This window comes from Sarcophilus harrisii, chromosome 6, assembly GCF_902635505.1.
Source record: "Sarcophilus harrisii chromosome 6, mSarHar1.11, whole genome shotgun sequence".
Lineage (NCBI taxonomy): Eukaryota > Metazoa > Chordata > Mammalia > Dasyuromorphia > Dasyuridae > Sarcophilus > Sarcophilus harrisii.
The window spans coordinates 78,002,520-78,028,104 of NC_045431.1; the positions used below are offsets into that span (position 1 = coordinate 78,002,520).

Genomic DNA, 25,585 nt, shown 5'->3' on the forward strand with positions numbered 1-25,585 from the left:
GGAGCATAGAGCTCATAAGTGACAACCAATAACCAACTACTGGAAAAACATAGTTGGAAATTATTAATCTAAATGATAGATACTTTTCATTGCTAAATTACTAAGTGATTATAGTCTTCCTTTTACAATTTATGATTAGTAAAATTATGTTAATAATAGTTACTCGTTATTTGGTAGCCAGTTTTTGTTTCATTGTTAATTTTTCTTTTGTTTTATATCAGATTAGAGGTTTAAGTATCCAAAGTGATATTTTGAAATTTGTTGTTAATTATAGATTTCCTTTGATTCTGGTGACATAGTATTGGAGTTTTTCCCACATTTGCTATAGGAATTGTTGCTGGAAAGTCTGTAAAAATGTAATTATTGTGGAGAATGCCTAATTATATGAGTAACTTTCAAATGAATGAAAATAACACTGGCAATAGCATAAATAATGTTAAATGTTAGTAGCATGTTTAATGATTTTTTTCCTATTGTACTATATGTACTATACTGTACTGTACTATACTATTTGTACTATAGTACTATTGTAATATTTCCTATTGTACTATATGTAGTATAATGTACTATACATAGTACATGTATAAAAATTTTAAATTTGCTATATACATCTGTATTTAGAAATGATAGTTTATCAATAGAATTATATTATAAGATTATAGATTTAAAGCGAGAAAAAACCTTAGAAGCCTTCTAGTACAGTCCCTCCCTTTAAAGATAAGGAAGAAGACTGAAAAGATAGAAGTCAGGTAATGAAGCACTGCAAAAACCAAACAGAGGATTTGGTCTTTGGTCTTGTAGGTAACAAAAAACTAGTGGAGTTGAATGACAGTAGGACTTTGGATGGGAGAGGAATGTAAGGGGGGCCAGAACTGTGCTTTAAGGAAGACTCTTTCTAGCCTAGTGGTGAATGGACTGGAGTCAGGAGGAGGAGGGCGCCAGGGCTGGAGACTGGAGTCAGGACTGGAGGAGAGAGTCTGCACCATTGTCAAAGAAAAGAAGGAGTATATTTGAGAGAGGTTTTGAAGACTTGTGAGGGATTGGAGATGATGTCTAGTTGGGAGAACTCTCAGCAGTAATAAGGAAATTAATACCAAAGGAACATTTGAGGGGAACGAGAATAAATTCAGTTTTTGACATTTGAGTTTGAAATGTATGAGATATTCATTTTGAGGTGTTCAGTAGAGTAAGTGGAGATTAGAGATTGGGAGGAATTTAGGGCTGGAAAGTAAGTCTGAGAATCATCGGCATGGAGATGATACTTGAATTCAACATCGATTTTTCTGAGCACTACATAGAGACCAGTTAGTCACTTTTTATATGACCCTTGCTTTTTCTGTAGCTTTTCTCCTTCCTGTAAAAGATGAATTTTACTTCTTGGCTTTTGTTAACTATGGAGAGAGGATCCCCCTCCCCCCATAATTAGAGGGGGCTTCAGAGGCTAAGCAATCTAGAATACGAATTGCTTCTTTAGTATTGCTGATAAGTGGGCATGTATTCTTTCTTGGAGGACCTTTAGGAAGCTACCCATTTCATTTTTGGTAACTTGAATCTTGAATATGTCATTTTCTTGTATCAATCTCTTTATACAATTTCTACCCATTATTCCTACTTCTCTCCTCTGTGGCCAAACAGAAAAAGTTCATTTGTTTTTTCCATATTTCCTTCTCAGGAATTCTTGATTCTCTTAAAAATTATTGAAGACCTTCTAAGGGCTTTTTATGTAGGTTTTAACTGCTAGTATTCACCACATTAGAAATTAAAATGGATAAATCTTTAAAATATGTAATCCATTTAAAAACAAATTAATTTCAAGTTAGTGTAAGCAACATTTTAATGAAAAATAGCAGTTTTTTTCAAAACAAAATTTAGTGAGAAGTGTCATTGTTTTACATCTTAGCAAATCTTCTTAAGGTCTGGCTTGAGAGAAGACAGCTGGATTCTCTCGTTTTTTTTGTTTGTTTGTTTGTTTTGTTTTGTTTTGTTTTGTTTTTTAAAATTCTGTCGCATTTTGTTGTTTTGGTTGAAATATATAAAGAAAATCCATTCTCACATAGATATTTAGTTGGAAAAGGAAGTAGTGTTTTAATAACTTTTTCAGATAATTGTAGAATTCTTCTTTGATACTATACCAAAACTCAATAAATGGAAGTTTCTTAAAAGTTAGTTGCAATATGAAATCAGAAACCTTATCAATGAACTTCTCATACTCAGCTATTACATTAAAAATTCATTGGTCCTATCTTGCCTGTGATGGATCTTTTAAAAACCCTGCATGATTTTGTAACATCATGTATTGTCCATTTGTTCACCCAGTTATGCAGATATTTCAAATATTGATACATTTCATTATCCAGTATCACTACTAATCTCATTAGAAAAGTCTTATAAAATGTTAGAAAGCTGTCAAGCTCAGAGGAATGGATATGTTTTCCAAAATTGAAATTTTTTCCTTAAAAGCTTGAAGTTTATCATTGGCCTCCTTCCCCTCCAAAAAAGGATACTATTAATTATTTTCCTTGAGGAGACAGATTCACTTTATTTTTGAGAAAGTATTTGCAAATATAAATACCTAACTTGAGTTTCAAGTCAAAATGATGTTTTGAGAACAAAGTAGTTCAATTACAGCTCAAAGTTACACAGGTGCTTTTGCTCCAGAGAGTCATCATGCTTTGTTATGTGAGATAAGTGCCTTATATGTACTTCCCATTTATATTAACCAGAATACTAAAAAGATGTGAATTCAGGGTGCAGAGTTTCATAAAGTTGATCATTTTGACTGTACTTTATCAGACATTCTTAAGGAAAACTGGCATTTACTTGTTTATTTCTAGTGCATGACAAAAAAATATAGTTACTACTTTGGATGCCACTGTCTTGATTTATACTAAGGCATCAGGAGGCTTATCTACTATTAGTTATATACCATCAGTGCAAATGTCAACACAGTTATTTCAAAATAAACCATGAGATTCAAAAATTATTCCATATTAAATATTTCAGTACCACTTGGGTTTTTTTGCCTAGTATTCACATAAAAGGAGATCTTCTTTAACAGCTAGATGGTTTGATACCTGATAAATCAAAACAAAACAGCAAATCCACCCAAATCTGAAGATGCACACATTTGCAAGGCAAAACTACAATTCTAAAGATGAGATATTCAGTCTTTATGTTTGCAGTGATATATTTGATTCATAGGTTATGTTAGCCTCTACAAAACTTCTTATGCTCATGTGACAGTGAGAAAGGCAAATAATGTATTAGCATTTATATGAAAATAATTTGATCTTGCAGAGTCCCTGAAAGAGTGCTAGGAACTCCCTAGGTTCATAGACCATACTTTGAGAACCCTTGCTTATTACAAATGGAAAAAACTCAGCAAAACTAAAGTGTATTCCATACCTCTGCTAAGAAGTAGGGAGTGGGTTATCTCTCTTTGAGACCCAGCATGGTCATTATGATTTCAAAATATTCCTTTCAATTGTATTAATGACAATACACTGTTTTCTTACCTCTACTTAGTTCACTCTGCATTTGTCCATACAAGTCTTTAGGTACTTTTCAGTGTTTATTATATTCATCTTTCTTGTTAGATTTATCTAGGTCTGAAAAAAGAATTTACTAAAGTTATCTATAATTCTTGTCTTACTGCCCTATCCATTTTATGTTGTCATTTCCTTATCTGTGGTGCCTTTAAATATGGTGGAATTTTTTTCTTTGCCTTCTTAACAATTATCTCTTTTTGATATGAAATTGTGAAATCATGATTGCAACTGCTGCATTTTTTTTTTATTTATGTGAAGCGTAAATACATTTTATTTGATGGTCTGTTTTAACTCTGAGTCTAATGGTGTGGGGTGTATATATGTGTGAGTATGCGTTGTATGCAACAAATTGCTGGATTCTGTTTTGTGATCCACTCCTCTTCCTTTCCATTCTATGGATGAGTTTAGTTCTTTAATGCTATATTTTTAATACTGAAAAAAAAAAATTGGGGGAAAAACAGCCAGTTGAAATAAAGGTAGAAATGATATTTCCTTGTGAATAAAAAGAGGAATTATTAACTTGATCTTTAACCTGTTTATACCTGTTAGGTAGCATTCCTTTTGTTTCTGAATTAAATATTTAATGTTTATTTTGCTGACTTGAATTCAACAAATTATCAGGTACCTATGGAGAACAAGATTCTGTTCTGGTTTCCATCAGAATGATAATTTGGTTTAGTGTCTGTCAATTTAGCAAGTATTTTCTTCACACAATACTGTGGGATAAGTAATATTTAGCATTATCATCTCCATCTCAAGAGGAAACTGGTTCAGTGATTACATGAGTTGCCTATTGTCAACCAAGTACTAAATGTCAGAGCTTGGCAAATAAATTTGGATCTCCTAATTCCAAGGCCAGGGCTCTTTCCACTACAATATACTGCCTCTGGATAGTTGTAAAAATCATTATTATTCCTTGGGGAAAGGAGACATGTAATTTTTCTTTAAGTTATTTGAAAAATCAGTTGTTGAGTGCTTACATTATGCTTGGTGCTGTAATAAAATAGAAAAGAAGACTTAATCTTTGTCTATAAATAATTTGAAAAGAAGAACTCATGAAATCATAAGCAACAATAGAAGACTTTGTTGTAAATTGCTTAATTGTGTAGGATAGGTAATTACTGAATAATTATAACATGGTACATGAGCATAACTATAAGTTAATGGAAGGAGAGAAATCTATTATCTTTCTATTATTTTCTTTGGAAGATTTTAATTTTTTATTGTTACATTATAATTCTTAAAATTTAAACATGAATTTTCCTGTTCTTAATCATAACCAAGAAAAATTTGTTCATGTTTTCTTGTTTTGTTTTTATTTTATGAATACATCTCATTAATCTGCTTCAGATTATTACCCAGTTTAATCACCTGAATGAAGAACTTGTTTTACTTTTCAGCTAATTCTATGGTTTCTCAAATCCATGATCATTGTTAATGTGCCTTTAAAAGTATTGCAGAGCAGTGGTTTTATCAGAATGAAGGGTTAGTCTACCCCAACCAGAATAGCCAGTGTTTCCTGTTTTAGTCTTCTGACTTAATCTTGCAGCAAAGTTGATAACAACGAATAGTTTATAACAGCTATTAAAGGCAATTTTACAAAGAACTCTGGGTCAAAGAGTAGATAGTTGATACAGCAATTTTTCCCACATATGAACTGATTTCCTTAAACTAGAAATAGACCAAGTAATAAATATTGAGCTTAAGCATTTGTCTATTTATATTAAATAACATATTGTTCCAAACATCCTGATTAGACTCGTGAAATGTAATGTTAGATATAACATCATTTAAATTCAGAGGTGTTATAATGCATGGTCTAATGATATAAGTCGAGTTTCATAACATTTTGGTAGAATTTCGTAACCTTATAAATAATGATGTATTTTGGATCTTGTCATTTAGTTTGATTAATTAAGCACCTACTCTAACCCTTCTTCCTAACTTTTCTAATAACCATCCAGGACACTACCAAGATTACAATCTCCCAAGCCTTCAACAAAGATGGCAGCCTTGACTCCCGATTCCCTCTCATTCCACATATCTGGGCAGCTGCCAAGGGCTCTCTCTGTTCTGTTTTCCTGATGTCTCTCCTTCGACATTCAGGACCCCATCTCCTCACTCTTTAAGTAGCCGGCTGGTGGGCAGTCTGTCCTCCCCTTGCCTGGGTAACCTGGCCTTCCTAAAGTCTCCTATTCCCACCCTTCCACATTAGAATTCACATCACCGCTTCCTTTGTACTTCTTGGGTCAAATTGAAAATGGTTGGTTTGACTGTGAAAGCCCTTGGGACTTTGCTCTTTCCTACCTTTCCTGTCTTCTTACTCCTCACTCTCCTAAGCTACTGACCTGCTCTGTTTTGCTGCTTCTTGCACAAGACATTCCACATCTTCATTTTCACCAGCTCTTTCTATCCCTGGAATTCCGTCTCCTCTTCTCTGCCTCTTGGCTTCAAATCTCAGTTGAAAATCTTTCCCGGGGGGGAAAAAAAAGTGCTGTCATTCCATTTTAACACTAGGGCCTTTCAATTTATCCTGTGTGTGACTGTGTGGATGTGGTCTCCCCATTAGATTAGGAGCTCCTGGACAGTTTTTGTCTTTCTTTGGATCCTCACTGCCTAGCACAGTGCCTGACAGTAGCAGCTGCTTAATAAATACTTATTGACTAACTGCCAGGTGCTGGAGGCCCAAAGATAAAAGCCACATCATTCCTTCTGTTAAGGAACTTAGAAAACTCAGGGGGTGGGAAGAAAAAAGGGACAGCAAATTGTTAGTTGAGGTATTATGTGGAATATGCTACTCTGTGTGTTTGTGTATGTGTACTATATAGCCCTTGTGTATAAATTCCCAGGGGGAAAAAAAAACAAAAAACAGCAAATAGCATTATCTGTCAAATATTACCTTTCTTCATTTTGAATATTACCTGTAGGTTTGCAGTCATTTTTGATGCTCATCATAAGTCTAATTTTTTATTTTCAATCTAGCTTTAATTCATGAATTTGGGCTTTGAGTCCTGGCCAGGTTTTGCGCCCCCCCCCCCCCCCCTTCACTTTCAAGTTGGTCATACCCTCAGTTCTTGGGCTGACCTTTATTATCTAGAATTAGCTCTAGGGCATAAATCCCCTCCCTCATCTCTGAGGTTTAGAGTGCCTGATCCCCTAGCTATCTCTAGGACTTAGTGACCTCACAGCCCCTGGCCTGGTCTGACTGCTGTAATACTGGGCTCAGGTTGCTAATGTCCTGTGACTGCTTCCCTAGAACCTCCTAAGTCTGTAGCTGGGAGGGGGAAGGGAAAAAGATTAAGGGTGGGGTAGCCTTTCCCGAGGAGTACTACTTTTGCTCTTGCTGCTTCAGACAGAGAGCTTTGCAAGCCTCAGATTCCCTCTCTGTTCTGCCTAACACTTCCTTTGCTGGAGGATCCCCCTTTCTTATTGCCCATGGATTTCTTAAGTGACTTCTTATTGCAGTTCTAGTTTGGTAGAAATCGTTTACTGTTGTTTTGCATTGAGTTTCATAATTAGTATTTGATCTGCTGTAAACTTTAGGGTCTTAGTATAATAGTTATGTATGAAGACCGAGTTAACACCTTGGATGCCTTAAAATCAGCTGGAATCAGGATAAGCAAAAGTCCTTGGTCTTTATTCTTGGTCTTTAGGGGTACAATTAAAGGGAAGTGGACACAAGCTCTCCACAACCTCCCTTCTCCTTATCCCTGCAAAAGTTACTCTGGCTTATTTTACTCCACCCCTTAATCCCTCCTACAATTCTCTGTATACACCAAAAGATCAAGCCAGCACAGAATAGTAGGAAGGGCCATTTTCCAAGCATATGCTAATAAGAGTATTGTCCAATCAGTAATTAGCCTTAAGTGCTGGCTTGTCCAACCCCAATGCACCTGCTCAGAGTTTCAGCCCTTTACATCTCCCACTTCCTTTTGTTTTAGAACACAGGTGGTCACTCCATCCCTGACTTCTCAGGAATGGAGGTGAAAGCACTAAATAGGAGATGATCATGCCCTCCCTGACTTGAGATGAAAAACACCAAAGGGAAGCAGGGGGTTAAGCCAGATATTGCTAGCAGGTTTCTGGGATGAAGGGTCTTATTAGAAACAGGTATGCACAAACCCATCAGCATGGGAGATATTACACAAGCACATAGCAATAAAGCACAGGCTATTAGTAATGAATCTCCCCACAGCCAATACAGGCTCCATGTGGTGTAACAAACGTGAATTGTACATGCAAGTAGTGATATAACAAAAAATATAAATCAACATGGTGTTGTAATCTCCAGAGGGTATGTAAACAACAGTCACACATAAGCCTTCTTCAGCAGCCAAGAGATAGTCCAAAACCAATCTATTGTTCATTGCTTCACATGTCAGGAAATCCAATGATCCCTGGAAGTTTCTGAAGGCCTGCAACAGTCTTTTTATGTGTTAGAGAATCCAATGATTCCTGCAGATTTTTAAGTCCTGCAACAGTCTTATCATTTCTCAGAAAATCTAATGATTCCTGAGGGTTTTCAAGTCCTACAACAGTCTTTTCATTTCTCAGGGATTCCAATGATTACTGAGGGTTTTGAAGTCCAACAATTTTTGATATCGATGAGTCAAATATCATAACTACCAGGCTCTTTCAGTGGTGGAAACAATCAGAGACAGAATCACCCGATGTTTCTTGGGTCTTCTCCTTTGTTTCAAGGGTCTGCTCTGGATTTCTCCAACGGACAAGGCGAATACGGCTTGTTGACACCCATCTGATTCCTTTTCCACCTGTAGAGGTACAATCAAACCCTCTCCAAGCAGTTAACCTATTCGGTCCCTTCCATTCACCACTTTCTGAGTCTCTCCACATCACCTGGAGATTATCTAAAGATAGTAAAGTTGCTCGCACTGGACACTGCCCTTCCGGTGGGTTATATATAACCTGTCTGCTGGAGCCAGTGCATCTACTCAGAGTTTCAGCCCTTTACAGTAAATGTAAAGTTATGTGAGATATGAGAGGTCTGTCAACAGTGTTGACTAGAAATCAACACTCTTTCTTAAAAGAACATTCCCCATGGCCAATGCTTTGAGCTCTTGTACTATTTTATTTTCTGTTCATCATCAAGTACTTCTTTGAAGACTAAACTAAGTTTTCTGCTTTCAGTCCTTCATCACCTACTTACATTCTATTTCAGCTTTGGTCCTCTCTGCAAATATCTCTAAAGATGTTGTTATGGTTTTATCTAGGAGCTTCTTCTTAGTCTTTTTTCTATTTGACACTTCTGACACATTTGACAATGACCATACTCTTCAACAGCTCTCCTCCCATAAAGGAAAAAGAAATAAAATCAGCACAAATGAACATAGAATAAAACTATATAAATTGAGGATAGTAATAAATATCAGCAACATATGAGATACTGGGATAAATAATTCACTGGAGAGGGAAAAGTAATTTGAGAAAAATATAGCAACAAAACAAATTGCTACATATGTTAAAAATTTCATAATAGTTAATAAATATTACAGTTAACTAGAGCAAAAAAGAACAACATACTCATGATTTTTAAAAAGTATTTTTTCTCTTGTGAAAAAATTTTAAAATAATATTTTATTTTCCCCCAATTATAGGTAAAAACAATTTTTAGCATTCATTTTTTTTTAAGTTTTGAGTTCCTTCTTTTCTTCCTCCCCTCCCTGAGACAGTGAGTAATATAATATAGGTTATACATATGCCAGTTTTGTAAAACATTTCCATATTAGTCATTTTGTGCAAGAAAGTTTGCAAGAAAAGAAAAAGAAAGTGAAAAATAGTAGGCTTCTATCTGTAATCAGACATCAGATCTTTCTTTAGAGATGCATAGCACACTAGGGAAGAACTTAATGCACACTGAATCTCAAGGAGGAGTTTAATCCTGAGCCTTTATTTAGGGACATTGAGTAACCTGTGCATGATGTCTTTAAGAATAGTTTGCAAAAGAAACAGAATGTTGAAAGGAAGTTTCTTGTATTGATCATTTATGAAGACTAAAGAGGTATCATTAAATCTTGGTGAAGTCATTTCTTTGGTAAGAAAAACTACTTGGTCCAAATGCATTGCTTTCTGATAATTTAACAACTGTTAAAGAGACAATTGAGAGGAGCAGTCAATTTCTATTTATTCATCTGTCTCTGAAATATTAGATCCTTCATAGGAGCCTTTGGCAATGCCAGATTAGACTTAGTTCTCTGATAAAATACCTGAAGTATTGGTATTCTTTGTGATGATTGGAGACTCTATGCATTAGGTAAAGGAGAAGGAAGACTTGTCATTCTGTAATAAAAATATAAGAGACTTAGTTATATTTTCATTCTCTGGAATGTAGATTTAGGGTTGCAAGAGGTTGCCTAATTGATCCCCCTCGTTTTACAGATGAAGAAACTGAAGCTCCACAAACTTAAATGACCCACCTAAGATCACAAGTTAAGTAAGAGTAGAAGTAATCTTAAGTTGAAGCCCAGTGACTCCAGTTATAACTTTGTGCCCTGCCATACTTTTCTCCAAAAGGGTAAGGCTTCCTGTGGGATCAGTCTTTTTCTTTAAAACAGTTTTGAGTCTATTTAGGTGGTATTGGAACCCTAGAGTTCTAGACCTCAATCCAATCCTTTTGTCACTTTTTGTGGCATCTATTGCGATAGTTTCCAGCCTTACCCTTCCTAGCCACTTAATCTGCCAAAGTAATCTTTCTAAGCCAAGTTTTTTTTTTTTTTAAAGTTTTTAAGAATTTTTTTAATTTTCAAAATATATGCAAAGATAGATTTCAGCATTCATCCTTGTGTTCCAGATTTTTCTCTATTTCTCATCTCCTCCCCTAGACAGCAAATAATCCAATACAGGTTAAACATGTGTAATTTTTATTAGCATATTTCCACATTTATCATGTGCACATAAAAAAAATCATCAAAAAATTAAAAAAAACAAAAACAAAAACGATGAAAATATTATGTTGTGATCCACAATCCCTACAGTTCTCTTTCTGGGTACAGATGGCTCTCTCTATCACAAATCTTTTGGAATTGACCTGAATCACCTCATTGTTGAAAAGAGCCACGTCCATCACAGTTGATCATCCCATAATCTTGCTGTCACTGTGTATGATGTTCTCTTGGTTCTACTCACTTCACTCAGCATCAGTTCATGTAAGTCTCTCCAGCCCTCTCTGAGTTCATTCTGCTGATCATTTCTTACAGAGCAATAATATCCCATTACATTCCTATACCATAACTTACTCAGCCATTCCTCAACTGATGGGCATCCACTCTCTAAGCTAAGTCTGATCATGTCATTCCCCTGATTTAAAAAAAAAACCCACAACTTTGAGTAGCTCCCTGTTTCCAATAGAATAAAATGTAGACTCCTCATCCTATCGTGTAAGGTCTTCCAAAATCCAGCTCCTATTTGCCTTTTATAAACTTTCACTCTTTCCTTCATATATTCTTCTGTGTTTATGTATTTTCACAAGTTTTTCCTGATATCTAGAATACAGATTCTAACACTTAATATGACTAGCCATCCTGCATTTCTCAATGCAGGCTCCAGGCTGAGAATGATTAAAAAATCTCTAAGGGCCTCTTTAGTTCTAATATAATTTGTATGGAATGTATATTGGGTTGCAAAAAGAATAGGTGAGAAGGGCACCCATCCATCAACTTTGCAAAAAAATAAAAATAAAAAGTTACACATTTCTATATCATCAGTTTTGAGAATCCATGTATATAATGTAATATGACTTAAAAGGAGAGGGGATAGCTTCTGCAATAGAAAGCTATTTCTCTTAATGATACCAGATTTTTTGGCTGCAGATACACTGAGGGAGCAGTACAAGACAGAGTTATGACCTTATAGAACAAGAGACAAGGGTAGTTACGGGCTCTCCTACCTGATGCATGATATTGGCGTGTAAGGAGTAGAGTAACAGACCTTGCTAAAGATATATATGATCAGAAAAGGCTGAGTTGGTCACATGGTGAGCCAGAGATGAGGGGCAGCTGGACAGCCCCAGCCCTAGTTGTGTTGGTTTGCCCAAGGCAGTGTAGCTCTTCTATTGAGGATTTATGGAAATATGTAGGCAAGCATTATCTTGATAAATCAGAAAAGATTTAGAGGTATTGAGGGATTGGGTTAATGGAAAGAGAATTCCCACCAGGGAAAGCACGGACCTTGCTGAGGATCTCCCCACTTCAGTGGGGGTGGTTATTGGTCCTGTTATTCAACACCTACAGTTGTGGAAAGAAATGACTAAAAACTGCCTGGTTGTCAATTTCATGTTATCCATCTTTACTGGTTTTTCTTCTAGAGAATGACAGAATTTCTTATATTCCACTCTGTTGTCAGATTTAAAAATTCTTAGATCCTAACTCTGGTGTTTTGTGTTTATTTTCACTTTGAACTTCAACTACCAGGAACCCATGAGTTTAATAGTGGGTATGCTCTTTACTGATCCAGTTACATTCAAACCTTTATTAAACATCTTTTTATGGGCCAGAGACACTGCTAGTTAAAGACAAAACTAAACAATCCTTGTCCCCAAGCATTTGCATTTTACTGGGGAAAACAAAAAACTATATGCAAAATAATTTTTAGTGAGGAGGATTCACCCTGGACTTCTTGTAGGAGACAACATTTGAGCCAACTCTAGAAAACGTAGTGCTGGAGGAGTGAGGGAACAGCTGGTACAGAGGCTTGAATGTGCATTAATATCTGGGACACTGAACAGGGAGAGGCCATTTGGAGTGTTGTAAATGCTCAGGGGTATGAGAAGAATGTGAAATCCTTTTGGAAAGACAGAAAAACCAGATTGGGGAAGGCTTGACATACCCAACGGAAGGCTCTGATATTTATCACTGCTCCTGTACAAACCTTTCACAGAAGATCCATTTAATACATTAGAGGCTGTCTTCTGGTTCTTTTAATATTGTGGAATAACAATATGGAAAAGAAGATAACTTGTATTAAAGTTAATATAAATATTGAAAATAGGAAATTCTTTGGAAACTAGAAGTTCAAAATAATTATGGAATATGTGAAGGGTAATGATATGTAATAAATCCTGAAATGTAGATTGAGGTCAGATTGTGAAGGGCTTTAAATGCTGAACGGAATCTACATTTGTTTCTAGAAGCCATGGGAAGCAGGGGAAATCACTATGTCAAATATGTGCTTTAGGAAAAATTATTTTGGAAGTTATGTGGAAGAATAATGGTGTGAGAAAGATGTCTCAGGGGTGAGAACCAGCTTTGGCAACTGATTGGACATGGCTGAGGAGCCAAGGATGACTCTGAACTTGTAGACCAGGATGACTAAAAGAATGGTGGCCACTCTAGATGGCAATAGGTTTTAGGGGAAGAAAATAGGTTCTTTGGATATGCTGAATGAAGAGCTGGGGCCTGTGGGCCTTCAGTCTTTCTTTGGACAGCAGTAAATTAATTACAAGTCATTTCTGATAATTATGGAAGGTAGAATTTAATAAACTAGATATAGATGTTTTCTAATATATTAAACACAACTTTAAAATGTCTCTTTGGAAGGTTCTCCTCTTTGCTACCATAGCAGGTTCCTCCCTTTACTCTGTCAGAGTTGCTGAAAGATGTATAGCTAGCACTATGTAAATACCCATAACCCTTACTGCTGCTGCTCTTCTCCCTGTACTCTAAGTTTGGTTCCAACTGGGGTTGGTTAAAAGGAGAAAGAAGTGAAAAGAAACTGGAACCTGGGTCCCTTCATGGGAGGGTGAAGAGAGAGGGATGGAAGAATCCTACTTCTGTTACTTGGATCCTCTCTTACATGCTCCTCACCCCAGCTTAATATCTTTTCCCCAATGCCGTTCTATCCTTATCAACCTTATTAACCCCAATTTCAACCCTATTTTCCTGCCCCCTTATCTGTGTCTGGACATTTCACTTCCTTCCGAGACCTAATCCCAAAATCTCTTTTTAAATTTAGGCTGTGGTAGCTACTCCTGGTGGCTTGAAGATGGAGTCCCCATTCCTAAGACTGGATTAATAATAAACTTTGATAGCTCAAATTGGAATTTTAGTAAGAGACAGACTTAAAGATTTAAAATTGTATAATATTACAGTAAAGTTTTCATTGTTCAGTTTTATCAAGTCTATTGGAATATATAGAAATTTTTACCAATTTCTATACTTCAAAATGCTGAAGTTGGTCAAAATAATAATAATAATAATTGTTTTAATCCTTGTATGTAAGGAAAAAATATTCAGTAATGACATAGAAAATAATTATATTTTATAGTATTCAAATGTATCATGATAAGCACAAATTTTGCTATTTCACAGCTCTATATCAAAAGATAGTATTCAAAAGAGTAGTTAATTAAAATTAATAAAATAAGTGACAAATTCTCATATATGAAGAATGATTAGTTTTGGGGAAAGTAAGTTTGCACATAATCTTAGTGAACTAACACAATTCTTCTGGGCCCTAAATAATTAATGAATACTCAAAACATTTCACTTTTAGGTATGTCTGACCCCAGCAATGATTCCACAACTCTTGATGCTTCTAATCCAGCTACAGAAGAACAGCATGCTGAGGTGATTGGATGATTGTTTTGCATTACTTTGAAAATTCAATCTTAGTGACATCTTCAGGCTGTTCAAATTAATACTGCACTCTGTAAACATTAATTTCTTGTGTAAAAATTACAGTACTTTGGCCATAGTTTTCTCCCTTCTATAAATTGAACATCACTATGTACAGTAGTACTTAATGATTATTTTTCAGATCATAGATCTAGAAAAGGACCTCAGGGACCATCTTATCTAATTGTCCAGCTGCCTGCCCAACCCTTCCCCAGCTTTATTTTTTGCTGTTGTTCAAATCCGATTTCATTAGTATGGTGTGAGCTCCTGGCATGCATATAAATTGTCTGCCCGGAGGCAGATCAAGAACCTGCTCCTGGGGTGGTTTTAGAATTTGCCTGTGGGTAATAGGAGCTTAGGGGTTATCTAGTCACTGGTACATGCCAGAAGCAGACCTAAACTCAGCTCACTGATTCTGAGACCAGACCTCTAACCACTTCACCATGTTGTCTCTCTGACTTGAGGGTCTCATTGTCACAGGTGGAGTGACTGTGATACCAACGTGACTCTTTTAGAGAAATACTTGATTCTGAGGTCAGCTGTTGCGGGTAACTGTTAAGGTTGTGGTATATGTAAAATTCATATTCTATATGTAACCTTTCTAGAAAAAGGTTTGTTTCATCAAAACAGAAAAAAAGGAAAATGTATTTCAATCAAAATCAAATTATCAAATGCTCCCTGAGTCGCACCTCTTACATAAGATTAGTCTAGTGAGAGAGTCAATGCTGGCAGCAGGCCTGGATTTGTCTCTTTACTTAGATTATAAACTCTATGTGTGCCATTATAGACTCGGTTTTGTGTATAATACTCTTTTTCTGTTCGATTGTGTATGTATGTATGTACTCATTTTATTTGGTTTTTTAAGTTGAGGATTTTTTTTAATGAGGAAAAAAAATGTAAACTCAAGAATAAAGACAGTCTCTCACTTTTGTTTTTTTTTAATTTCTTGAAGGTAGTGTATACAGAACTGACCTTGGAGCCAGGAAGGCTTTGGTTAAAGTCCTTTCTCTGACATACTGTCAGTGGGATCAGAGGCATGTCATTTAATCCCTCAGTGTACTGCTAAATTCTCCAAGACTTATTAAATTGCAGAGGAAGGTGGTGATAGATAGAGGAAGTTTTCTTGTCAAGGAACTCCTTCTAGCAGTGAAATCTAGATCTAATTCTAAGTTAGCATAATATTTGGCATGTGGTAAAAACTTAATAAGTGATTTTTATTTATTTTCTGTAGGCTTTTCAACATGCAGTTTCAAGAAGTGACCAGAGTAGGCTGCTTGATAAAAATACAGAAAAGTGTTCAAAACATGACAGAGGTGGTCCAAGCAGTTGTGGGAGGGAAGAAGCAGATTCACTTATAAACTATAAAGGCAACATGAAGCTGTTTCTTTCATTCAGCAAATGAATCTGTATTGTGTGTGAAGAACCATGCTAAGTTAAAGCAGAGGATTTTCTGGTATTCTATAAATAGTAAAGCCTAGCCATGGTGAATTATGCCAACTAAATGCTATATATTAGAAGATGAAGCAGTGGAATCCAGAGGAGTCATCTTTCTTTTTTACATATCTTGTCTTGTAGCATGATCATAGAAGATTGGCCTGTATTGTTTTTAGTCATATTACCAGACATGGGTCACTGGGGCCATCAAAGAACATAGACTTAGATGAAAACTGTAGCTTACCCCTTGGAGCTTGGTCATCCCATGCAATTCTCTTCCCCTCTTATCTCCCAAAGCTCTCTCTGAGATGGATAATCCTACTTGCAGCAATGACTTCCCATCATGGTGATGATAAGGAAAGCTTTCTAACCTTCAAGGTTCTAATACTTAAAAGTGATAAAGTTCTGGATAAATTTGAGTTATTCTTTTTACAAAGAATAATCATTGTGTGTACATAAAATACTCTTTCAAGCAGTCAACTTCTAAATAATTAAGTGGGTACTACTTACAAGACATCATGCATGAAGCATGTGTAAATTATAAGAACTTTCAGTTGAGATAAGAAATGGCAATTAGAATACAGCATGGTATAAGTTGAGAGTATTAAATGGATGTTGCAGATGGTACATACTCAGAGGGAGAAGAATACTCCTGACTGGAATACTCAGAAGGTTTCTATGGTGGAGGGATTTGATCTGGACTTTAGAATGGCTAACATTTGGGTGAATTGTTGTGCTGACTCATTATTGTATGCCTATGAAACCTGGACAGTGTCCCAGCACCATGCCAGAAACTGAATTGCATCCACTTGAATTGTCTTAGGAAGATTCTGAAGATCACCTGACAGGAGAAAGTATCAGACACTGAGGTCCTTCTCAAACTAAACTGACAAGCATTCCAACTACTGCAGAGAGCACAACTATTCTATTGGATTGATCGCATTGTTTAAATGCCAAATGCATGCTTGCCAAAAAGATTATTTTATGGAGAACTTACAGAGGGCAGGCTCAAGGTCTCAAGAACTTTAGGATTGATTGTATGTCATGAGAGACACTGACATAGGACCATCTATCATGGTGTGTCCTCATCAGAGAAAGGGCTGGGCTTTATGAGCAAAGTAGAATTAAATTAGCCCAGAAGAAATGTGAGTTGTACAAAATTAGAGAGTCCCCCCCCCCCCCAAATGTTCATAGGGACTATTTTTGTTTGACCTGTGGCAGAGTGTTCCAAGCTTGTATTGGCTACAGTTGGACACACTGTAATTCAGCCCTAACATAATAATGTCATTTTGGTTCTCCTTGAGAATGAAGGACAACTATCAACCAACCAACAGTTGGATGGATAACTGGCAAGGGGATAATCATTATAAACGGTATGTGAACCCATACTCATTATCATAGCAGAAAGTAGGCTTGACAGAATGATCATTAAGGGCAAGGCCAGGGATACCATCAGCCATAGAAGAGTGGTCATTGCTATTAAAATCACAGGATACAGCCTGATCATTTGTGTAATCTGTGGTATCCCTCAAGGCCCCCTCTGATGCTTGCTTCTCACTTTCTTAGTATCTTTCCTGTTTGTCAGATATCTCTAGTGAGAAGATCAAGCCCATAAAAGATATATTTTTTAATATATTTGATATTTTGGACAGCACTATGTCCATTAAGTCACAAAGATCCATAGGGGCCATCTAGAATCTGTTCTGTAGTAGATTGAATGTAGTCATGAATTCTTCCACAGTGTTAAAATTGTCATAGATGAGCTTAGCCAGGATCTTCACGCAGTTGATAGAATAGAGGTGTAATTGAAAATATTAAAAGAATTCTATTTTTTATGATTAATTCCTGTTATAAATACTGGGACATTAGCAGAAGAGGCAGAGAAAATGACACTTTTAGCTCCACCCTCTAAGTGAGCCCTGCCCTTTTCCAAAGTGGTAAAAAACTCCAGTAGGGTAAGCTAGATGGTACAGTGGGTAGAGCCCTAGGCCTGAAGTCAGGAAGACTGATCTTCCTGTGTTCATATCCAGCCTCTGACATTTATGGGCAAGTCACTTAACCCTGTCTGCCTCAGTTTCCTCACCTGTAAAATGATCTAGAGGAAGAAATGGTAAATTCCTCCTGTATCTTTGCAAAGAAAACTCCCAGCAGGAATCTTGAAGGGTCAGACACTACTGAAAAACAACAAAGACACCAGAAGTGCACTGTCCGACAAATTCAATCCTAGTATTTTCCCATTTAATATTACTGGGGTCATGCTTTTAGAAGGTAGTAATAGCTTTTCTACCAATCACCACCTTTCCATTCGCAAGCTTAACATTGCCTTTGAACTTGACATGAGTGAAGTCCAATGGGAACATATAAACTATGTAGTTGGAGTCAGTGAAGGAGTTGCTGGTATCCTCTTTGCTTGAGTATAGCCCTGAGTGCCCAGTACAGCCACATCTATTAACTCCAGTCGATCATCTTGTTTCAGCATGTGTCTGCAGCTGAAGTTACAGGGATAGTCCTCAACAGACAGTCCCTCCTCTGACCTCTCCTTTAAATTACAACCCCACTGAAACTCATATTGTTAACCTGTGTTTATGCATAGATTAGGTTATATGATTCCTTCATTGAAACTCCTGAAAACCCTTGTCTAGCTAGTAAAGTTCTAATTTCTTTATTTGGTGCTTGGAGCCTTCCATAATCTTGACCAACTCTATATTCCTTTTTCTTTTTTTTTTTTTTTTTTTAATTATTATAGTAACTTTTTATTGACAGAACCCATGCCAGGGTAATTTTTTTACAACATTATCCCTTGCACTCACTTATGTTCCGATTTTTCCCTCCCACTCTCCACCCCCTCCCCTAGATGTCAAGCAGTCCTATATATGTTGAATATGTCCTAGTATATCCTAGATACAATGTATGTGTGCAGATCCAAACAGTTTTCTTGTTGCACAGGGAGAATTGGATTCAGAAGGTAGAAATAACCCAGGAAGAAAAACAAAAATGCAAACAGTTTACATTCATTTCCCAGTGTTTTTTCTTTGGGTGTAGCTGCTTCTGTCCATCATTGATCAATTGAAACTGAATTAGGTCTCTTTGTCAAAGAAATCCATTTCCATCAGAATACATCTTCATACAGTATCGTTGTTGATATATATATAATGATCTCTTGGTTCTATTTTCCTTTTTTATCTTGTATTGTGCCCCTCTGTGTTCCAGCCTTACCAGAAATGGCCTTCCTCCCTCTCTACAACTTCAGTTTAGCCCCTTATCATCTGTCCTGGACTATTACAGGGTCTGGCTAATTGATTTCGGTGCCTCAAGTACTCCAGTTCATTCACTATAAGGCCAAAGCAGTATTTTGTAAGCACAGACCATGGCACTTCCCTTCTCAATAAAGTCCAGGGGATGTACCCTCTTTGGTTTTTAAAACCCTGCACAACCCAGCCTCACATTTCCTTCCAACATATAAGAGCCAGCTCAAAGGGTTTTCTCCCTGTTCCATATGGCACTTGCCACCTGTCTCTGTTTTTACACTGACTGCCAGCCCGCAGGCCTGGGATTGCCCTTCCTCCATACTTCTGCCTCCCTCAAGAATCTTTTCAAAGCAGGCCAGAGCTTAGGCATTTCTTTCAGGAACTCTTTCTTGATTCTCCCAACTGCTAGTTTCCTCCCTCACCTTGAATTTATTCTATATGTATAATCAGATGTTCAGTATATTCTTAGGTCTCTCTCAATAGAGTGAAGCTCCTCAAGAATAGGAATGGTTTCATGTTTCCTGTTTATCCTAGTATATATAGCATAATGGTTTTTGAATTTTTGAGCCTTTTGTGCTTGCCAAATTCCTGACCATCCTTTAAACTCCAACTGAGAAATTTAAATAATGTAAAAATGAAAATCATCACTTAAAATTTGCTAAAACAGGCAAACCATCTCCACAAAGACTTTGTCAAGTTCCCTTCCCCTGCAGAAACAAAAAAAGAGTAGGTCTTTCCCTTCAAACCTCAGGTAGGTTTTGCATTGGGGAAGTAACTCCCAAGAGTAAAAATACTCTTACTTTTAATTGTGAATGCTGCCTTTATTATTATTAACTTGAATTTAGTGCTTTGAAACATACTAAATTCTCTACCTTTATTACTTATTTGAATCTCAGTACTACCCTGTGAGATCTTAGCTGCTATCCTTATTTTATATATGAGGAAGTAGAGGGTTAGAGAGATTATGACTTGTCCTTGATCACCCAGTTAGTGTAGGCAGGATTGCAAACCAAGTTTTAATTTTTTTTAATTAAAAATTTATTTCATTAAATATTTATGAATTACATATTTAAAAAAACTTAGTAACCTTTTTTTAAAATTCTCTCTTTCCTTCCTGTCTCTCCTCACTGCTTGAGAAGGCAAGCAATTTAATGTTGATTATACATGTAAAGTCATGAAAAATATATTTCAACATTAGCCATGTTGCAAAAGAAAGCACAGAGCCAAAAAAAGACAAGAAAAATAAAATTTTTAATAAATATGCTTAAATCTTAAGAGTTTATCAGTTCTTTCATTAAAGTGGATAGCATTTTTCATTATGGGTCTTTTAGAATTGCTTTGGATTATTCAAACCACATCTTTCTCACTCCAAGTGAAAATTCTGCTGTTTCTCATTTTTGTGGTTCAAGATTAAGTAGTTTTAGTTTGCCCAGGGTCATAAATAGCAAGTTACAGAACTGGGAATTGAATGAGGATATTATAGAAATGGGAAATGAAATAACTTGGAGATTTAAATTGAATGAACAGGAAATTTGAATGTCATGGTTTTGTATCAGGATTAGGATTAAGCATTTCTGAGTATATGTCAGTTCTATGTCCTCAAGCTTCACTTCCCTCCAGCCCTAATCAGTAACATGTAAGTAGATTGTTTGTCCATTGAAGTGTTGACTTGTGTGAGAATTATATTTAAGTGAGGCAGAGTTACACAAAATCATTAGCTTTGCTCTTTCTTCCTGAGTCATTAAAGTCTATTGGCAGGACAAAATCAGGACGACTAGCAATAGATTCACCGGATGACCTTGGTGTCTCTGATGTCCAACTGAACTCTACTATGCCTGCTTCAGTCACTTTCATGGCCATTTGGGACAAGTTTTCTTATCCGCCCACTCCACAGGGGAAAATCTTTACATATTTAGTGTGGACAGCCTCCAACTCCAACAGGTTTGATGCTTCATCAGTTAGTCTTAACCTGCTGAGATGGTTTACCAGGGTGTGCCCAGGGTACAGGTTATGGCTTCTTGGAGCTGTGGCTGAAAATTGAGTCAAAGTGGACACCCAGGGTAGATGAGCAGCTCTAAAATGGGCCTAGCAAGCCCTCCCACCGGAGGTCCTAGGTTTCCCTGAACATCCCTAAGGTTCCAACATGCAAATACTGTATATATACAGCTGACTGATCAGCCACCACTGATGCTACCGTGTACACTCACTGTTGAGTTTATTTTGTGTAGCTCTGTCTGGACAGTCTTTACTGTGGCCTCATCCAGACTTTATTAAATGATGTGAATAATTAAATAGAAATGTCTGCTAAAATTAGTGGCTAAACTTAGCATTGGTGAAATAACAATAATACTTAAACTGTGAACATTGTTAAGAATTTTATATATATATATGTATATATATATATATACATACATACATACATATATATTATTTTATATGTATTTTATATATATACATATATACGTATTTGTGTGTGTGTGTGTGTGTGTGTGTGTGTGTGTGTATAAAAGCCTATTAGCCTGGCGTTAAAAGGCCATGAGTAACTCCTCTGTTATGTTGTACAAATTGTAACTACATCTTTTTGAACAAGTTAATACAATACTTTTTTTAATCTCTTTAAAGTATTTTTTTAAGAGCCAGTTATATACCAGGTTCTGTTCTAGACACTAGGGAGTATAAATTAAAAAAAAAAAATTTCAATTCTCAAGTGTTCCTCCAAATATTATTTCATTGTGTATCCATCCTGATTAAATGTAGATTATTTGAAAAATAGACTAAAGTGGTTACTCTGTATTTTTTCCACATTGTTCAAAAAATAGGTTCCATCCTTAGCAGAAGTTCATTTTCATGAAAGAGATTGTTGTATCCTTTGTATTATACACTTACCATAGCTGTTTGTTCAAACTCAGCTAAGAAAATATAATCCCTTTTTTCTTGGCAGGCATAATCAATAATCCATTGAGTACTAGCCATATTTATTGTATCAAGCCATAATTGGAACGATTAATATGGAAAGTTGGGTGACCTTTCCTAGTTCCTTCTTTTCTCTTCTTTTCTTTCACATTAATTAATTTTGTTCTTTGCCATGTTTGCCTTCTACTCATATGACAAATGGTTAAGTACTTAGTCATTCTTTACAAGAAAATAGTTGATAGAACAAAATACATTCTGAATATATGCTAAGTAATTAGATGAAGTCAGGAACTCTTCATTTAATTTTTTAAGTTCCTTTTAGACAATTTAAGTTATGGATTGTTTTGACAAAACTTGTTTTATTATGAGTAGTGTCATGTAATTGTTACAATTACAAATTTCCCCTCTGTTAATTCCTTGCATTATTACAAAAATTTTTGTACTTTTTGAGTATGCTTTTTAATAATGTACTCCTTACTTTTCATTTTTCCTTAGCATGCAACAAATCCAGGCTGGGTTGTTGCTTTGAAATATTAGGGTACGTTTTTTCTCACAATTTAAGAATAGGATCAACAGTTGCTTTAAAAAACTCATTTTTATCACTTTTCATTTCTTATCATTAGTATTCTGGTATGGTGGGAAGAGGCAGGAGACATAGTTTCAAGTGGTTATGGAGTCTGGAGAGAGTTAAAATCTTGTCTCTAGATAAGCTAGCTATGTGATCATGGGCAAAGGACTTCATTTTTAATGACCCTCATTGTCTTCTTGTATGAAGTAAAGATAATAATACCTGTAGTGACTTAATTTAGCAGATTGTAGTGAGGATTTTAAAAACTGAAATGATATGTCAAGCATACCATGTGGCATATATGAATAAATGCTTATTAAATGATTAAAGTGCTTTGAAAATCTTAGTGCTGCATACATATAAACTGTTACTCATTTATAATAATAATAATTTAAATGTATTCAAAATGCTGTAAAATAATTTAATTTTGAACTTAGCACAACTGAATGGTGAAGTTAAGATTATAGTTGAGAAATCAGATCATAACTAAAAGGCAATTTTAAAAAGTAGATTTGAATTGATAACTTTTGTTTTCACACTGTATAGATTTTTCCCCTCTATAGTTACCTGCGTAAATAGCAAGAGCTATTTCTTATTTAAAAAAAAAAAAAATAATGAAAAAGAGGGGGAAATTTTGGTAAAATGATAAGCACATCAAAACAGTTTGACTGGTATGCAATGTGAAAGGTTATAGTTGTGATAAGCCAATTGGAAGACCGGAGTATAGTAGTAGAAATTTAGTGATTATTCTTTCTCTGGTTATGGGATACAGTTGGAAAGAATATCAGGCTGGAAATTGAGATATTGATTTTAAATCTAACTCTTTTATTTAGTTAGAACTTTATTCAAGCTCCCAGGCCTTTCCATTTTCTCTTACTACAAAAGGGTCACCCACTGCATCTGTTAAGGTAAGAGTGAGCAACAATATATTTTGGAGTACATTAGGGGAAAAAAAAATTTAAGAATATTATATAAATGAAAACTAAATATTATTATTCAGGCACTTTTAGGAAGATATACTAAAATTTTGCATGGGCCACATGATGATTAAACTATTAGAATTCCCCAGGTCTTTTCAGTGTTATTTGTAAACTCTTGCTGTATCAGCCAAATTGTTTTGGCATATATTATGGAAATAAGTAATTGTGGCTCTTTGTTAGGCTCTTTGACTTGAAAATTCAAGATGTGAGCTTTGATGGCCTTGGAAGTTTTCATTTGAGGTGTCTTTCTGAAACTGATCAGCATGTTCTTTCTATTTTACTTTGCTCTCTGATTCTGTGGATTCTAGAAAAATGCTAAGAACAGTGTCTAGCACATAATAGGCACTTAAATGTTTATTGATGCATAACTTTCATTTATTATGTTCTGAGATAAGGTATATAAACTTATAAAATTATAATCTCTTGTTTTCTGTCTGGACGATTCTAATTTTCAGGGCAATCTATTCTTGACTATTTCTATCATTCCATTCTAAAGTGCTAGTTTTCCTTGCCGTTCTTTCTTCCCTAGATATTCCATTCTTTATCTCTTGTTCCATTTCTACTAGATATACCTACAGTCTCTGTGACCAGGACTTTTTTTTTTTTCCTCTCAGCTTTTACCTGTACTTACTATAAGGGGTGGAGGAGAAGTGCTCTTTTTGTTAGGAGAATAGTTATTCCTTGGGACTTGGGTGTATAGTATGGAAATGTAAGCACTTAAATTCTTATGGATTTATTTGTCATCCAGGAATAAATGATAGGGCAGTTGGTTGGCTCTGGGGGAAATGGTTGTGAGGGGAAAATGGTTGTGGGACATTTGGAGGAGAGGAGTTTGGGTGGAATCTGAGCATATGTGTAGGCAGAGGGGAAGGAGCTAGGCTAGAGTAGAGAAGGGATTATAGGGGAAGGGATAATTGATAAAGCAAGGACTTGGAAAGGAGAATAGAGTGAAGTGTATATATAATGAGATGGAACTATGAGTCTTAGAAAATAGGGAACAGGAAGCTGAGGACAGGATCAGTAGAGATGCATTGAGTCATTTGGAAACAGTAGCACTGCCACTACTTCTTACAAAAAGTGCCTTGCTAGGATAGTTAGGTGGTGCAGTGGATAAAGCACCAGCCCTGAAGTCAGGAGGACCTGAGTTCAAATGTGACCTTAGACACTTAACATTTCCTAGCTGTGTGACCCTGGGCAAGACACCCCCAATTGCCTTAGCAAAAAAAAAAAAAAAAGTACCTTGCTTTAATATAATTTTCCTCATGTCCAGAAGGCTAAGAAACTTCTCTATCCTCTGTCTTTATTATCTTGTCTGTCCCATATCTATAAGTAATGCTCATGATGAAATGATAGCAAAACAATGATACCAAGACAAAACCACATTACAAGTAGGCCACTTAATATTCGTTGTTTGGTCTTTGGTGGAATATCATCTTGATTGGTTTTCTTTTTTAGGAGTCTGCCATGGCTCAAGAATCTCCCAAAAATTCAGCAGCAGAAATTCCAGTGACCAGCAATGGAGAAGTGGAAGATTCACACGAGCGTGGTTTTAGCAGGGTATGACATATTTTGGGGTTTTCATGAAAAGAATCACTAATTCATTGTTAATCCTTTCATTTTAAGATAAAGATAGAAGACAAATGTTCTTTTGGGGAAAGAAGTATTTCCAAATTTGAAATATTAATATGATGGGATGAACCAGGCCATATTAAGTGAGGTATTTAGCAAAATTAAGCTATAAATCAATAACCCTTAAAATTTTTCATTTTATGATCAGAACAACACTGTATCTAAAGAATATGGGCCCTGTGGCTTATAATGCTCCTAGAGCTAGTGTGCACAGGCTGCCACATAAAATCAGTAATGAACTTTGAAGGAGGACAGGAGTAAAAGATGTTCTCAAAGAAATATAGGTAAAGAACAAGAGTTTGTCACATGAGAAAGCATGGTCAGCCAAATGCTCCAATGATATCCTCAATATGTTGGGAAGAAATACAAAGATTCTCCAGCATGTTGAATAAACCCCCTGTGGCAAAGTTTTGGAAGGACTTGGACAAGAACCATACAGGATGGATAGTTATGGTTGTACTGAAACCTTTATTGTTGGAGAGAACATCAGTACAATGAGATTATGAATCCGTTTGAGTTCTTAGAATTATATTGTAAGTGAAAAAAATGAAAACGTAGATTACTCTCTCTTAAATTGACCTTTTCCCCTTTCTTGTATAAATACCTTTAGTATAGTACTATAGTTCCCAACCAAGTC

General features: G+C 35.8%; 1 protein-coding gene across 5 annotated transcripts in view; it reads left to right on the top strand.

Annotated features, from left to right (window-relative positions):
• ARFIP1 (ADP ribosylation factor interacting protein 1) overlaps positions 1-25,585 on the top strand; it is a 146,733-nt gene that overhangs the window by 5,850 nt on the left and 115,298 nt on the right. For 4 of the 5 annotated variants that reach the window (XM_031941799.1, XM_031941801.1, XM_031941803.1 and 1 more), the window contains exons 2-3: positions 14,055-14,128; positions 24,775-24,876. In XM_031941799.1, coding sequence (XP_031797659.1) covers positions 14,057-14,128; positions 24,775-24,876 — 174 coding nt within the window. In that variant the 5' untranslated portion in view covers positions 14,055-14,056. The remainder of the gene's footprint in view (positions 1-14,054; positions 14,129-24,774; positions 24,877-25,585) is intronic. The other variant, XM_031941800.1, reaches the window with a different exon arrangement.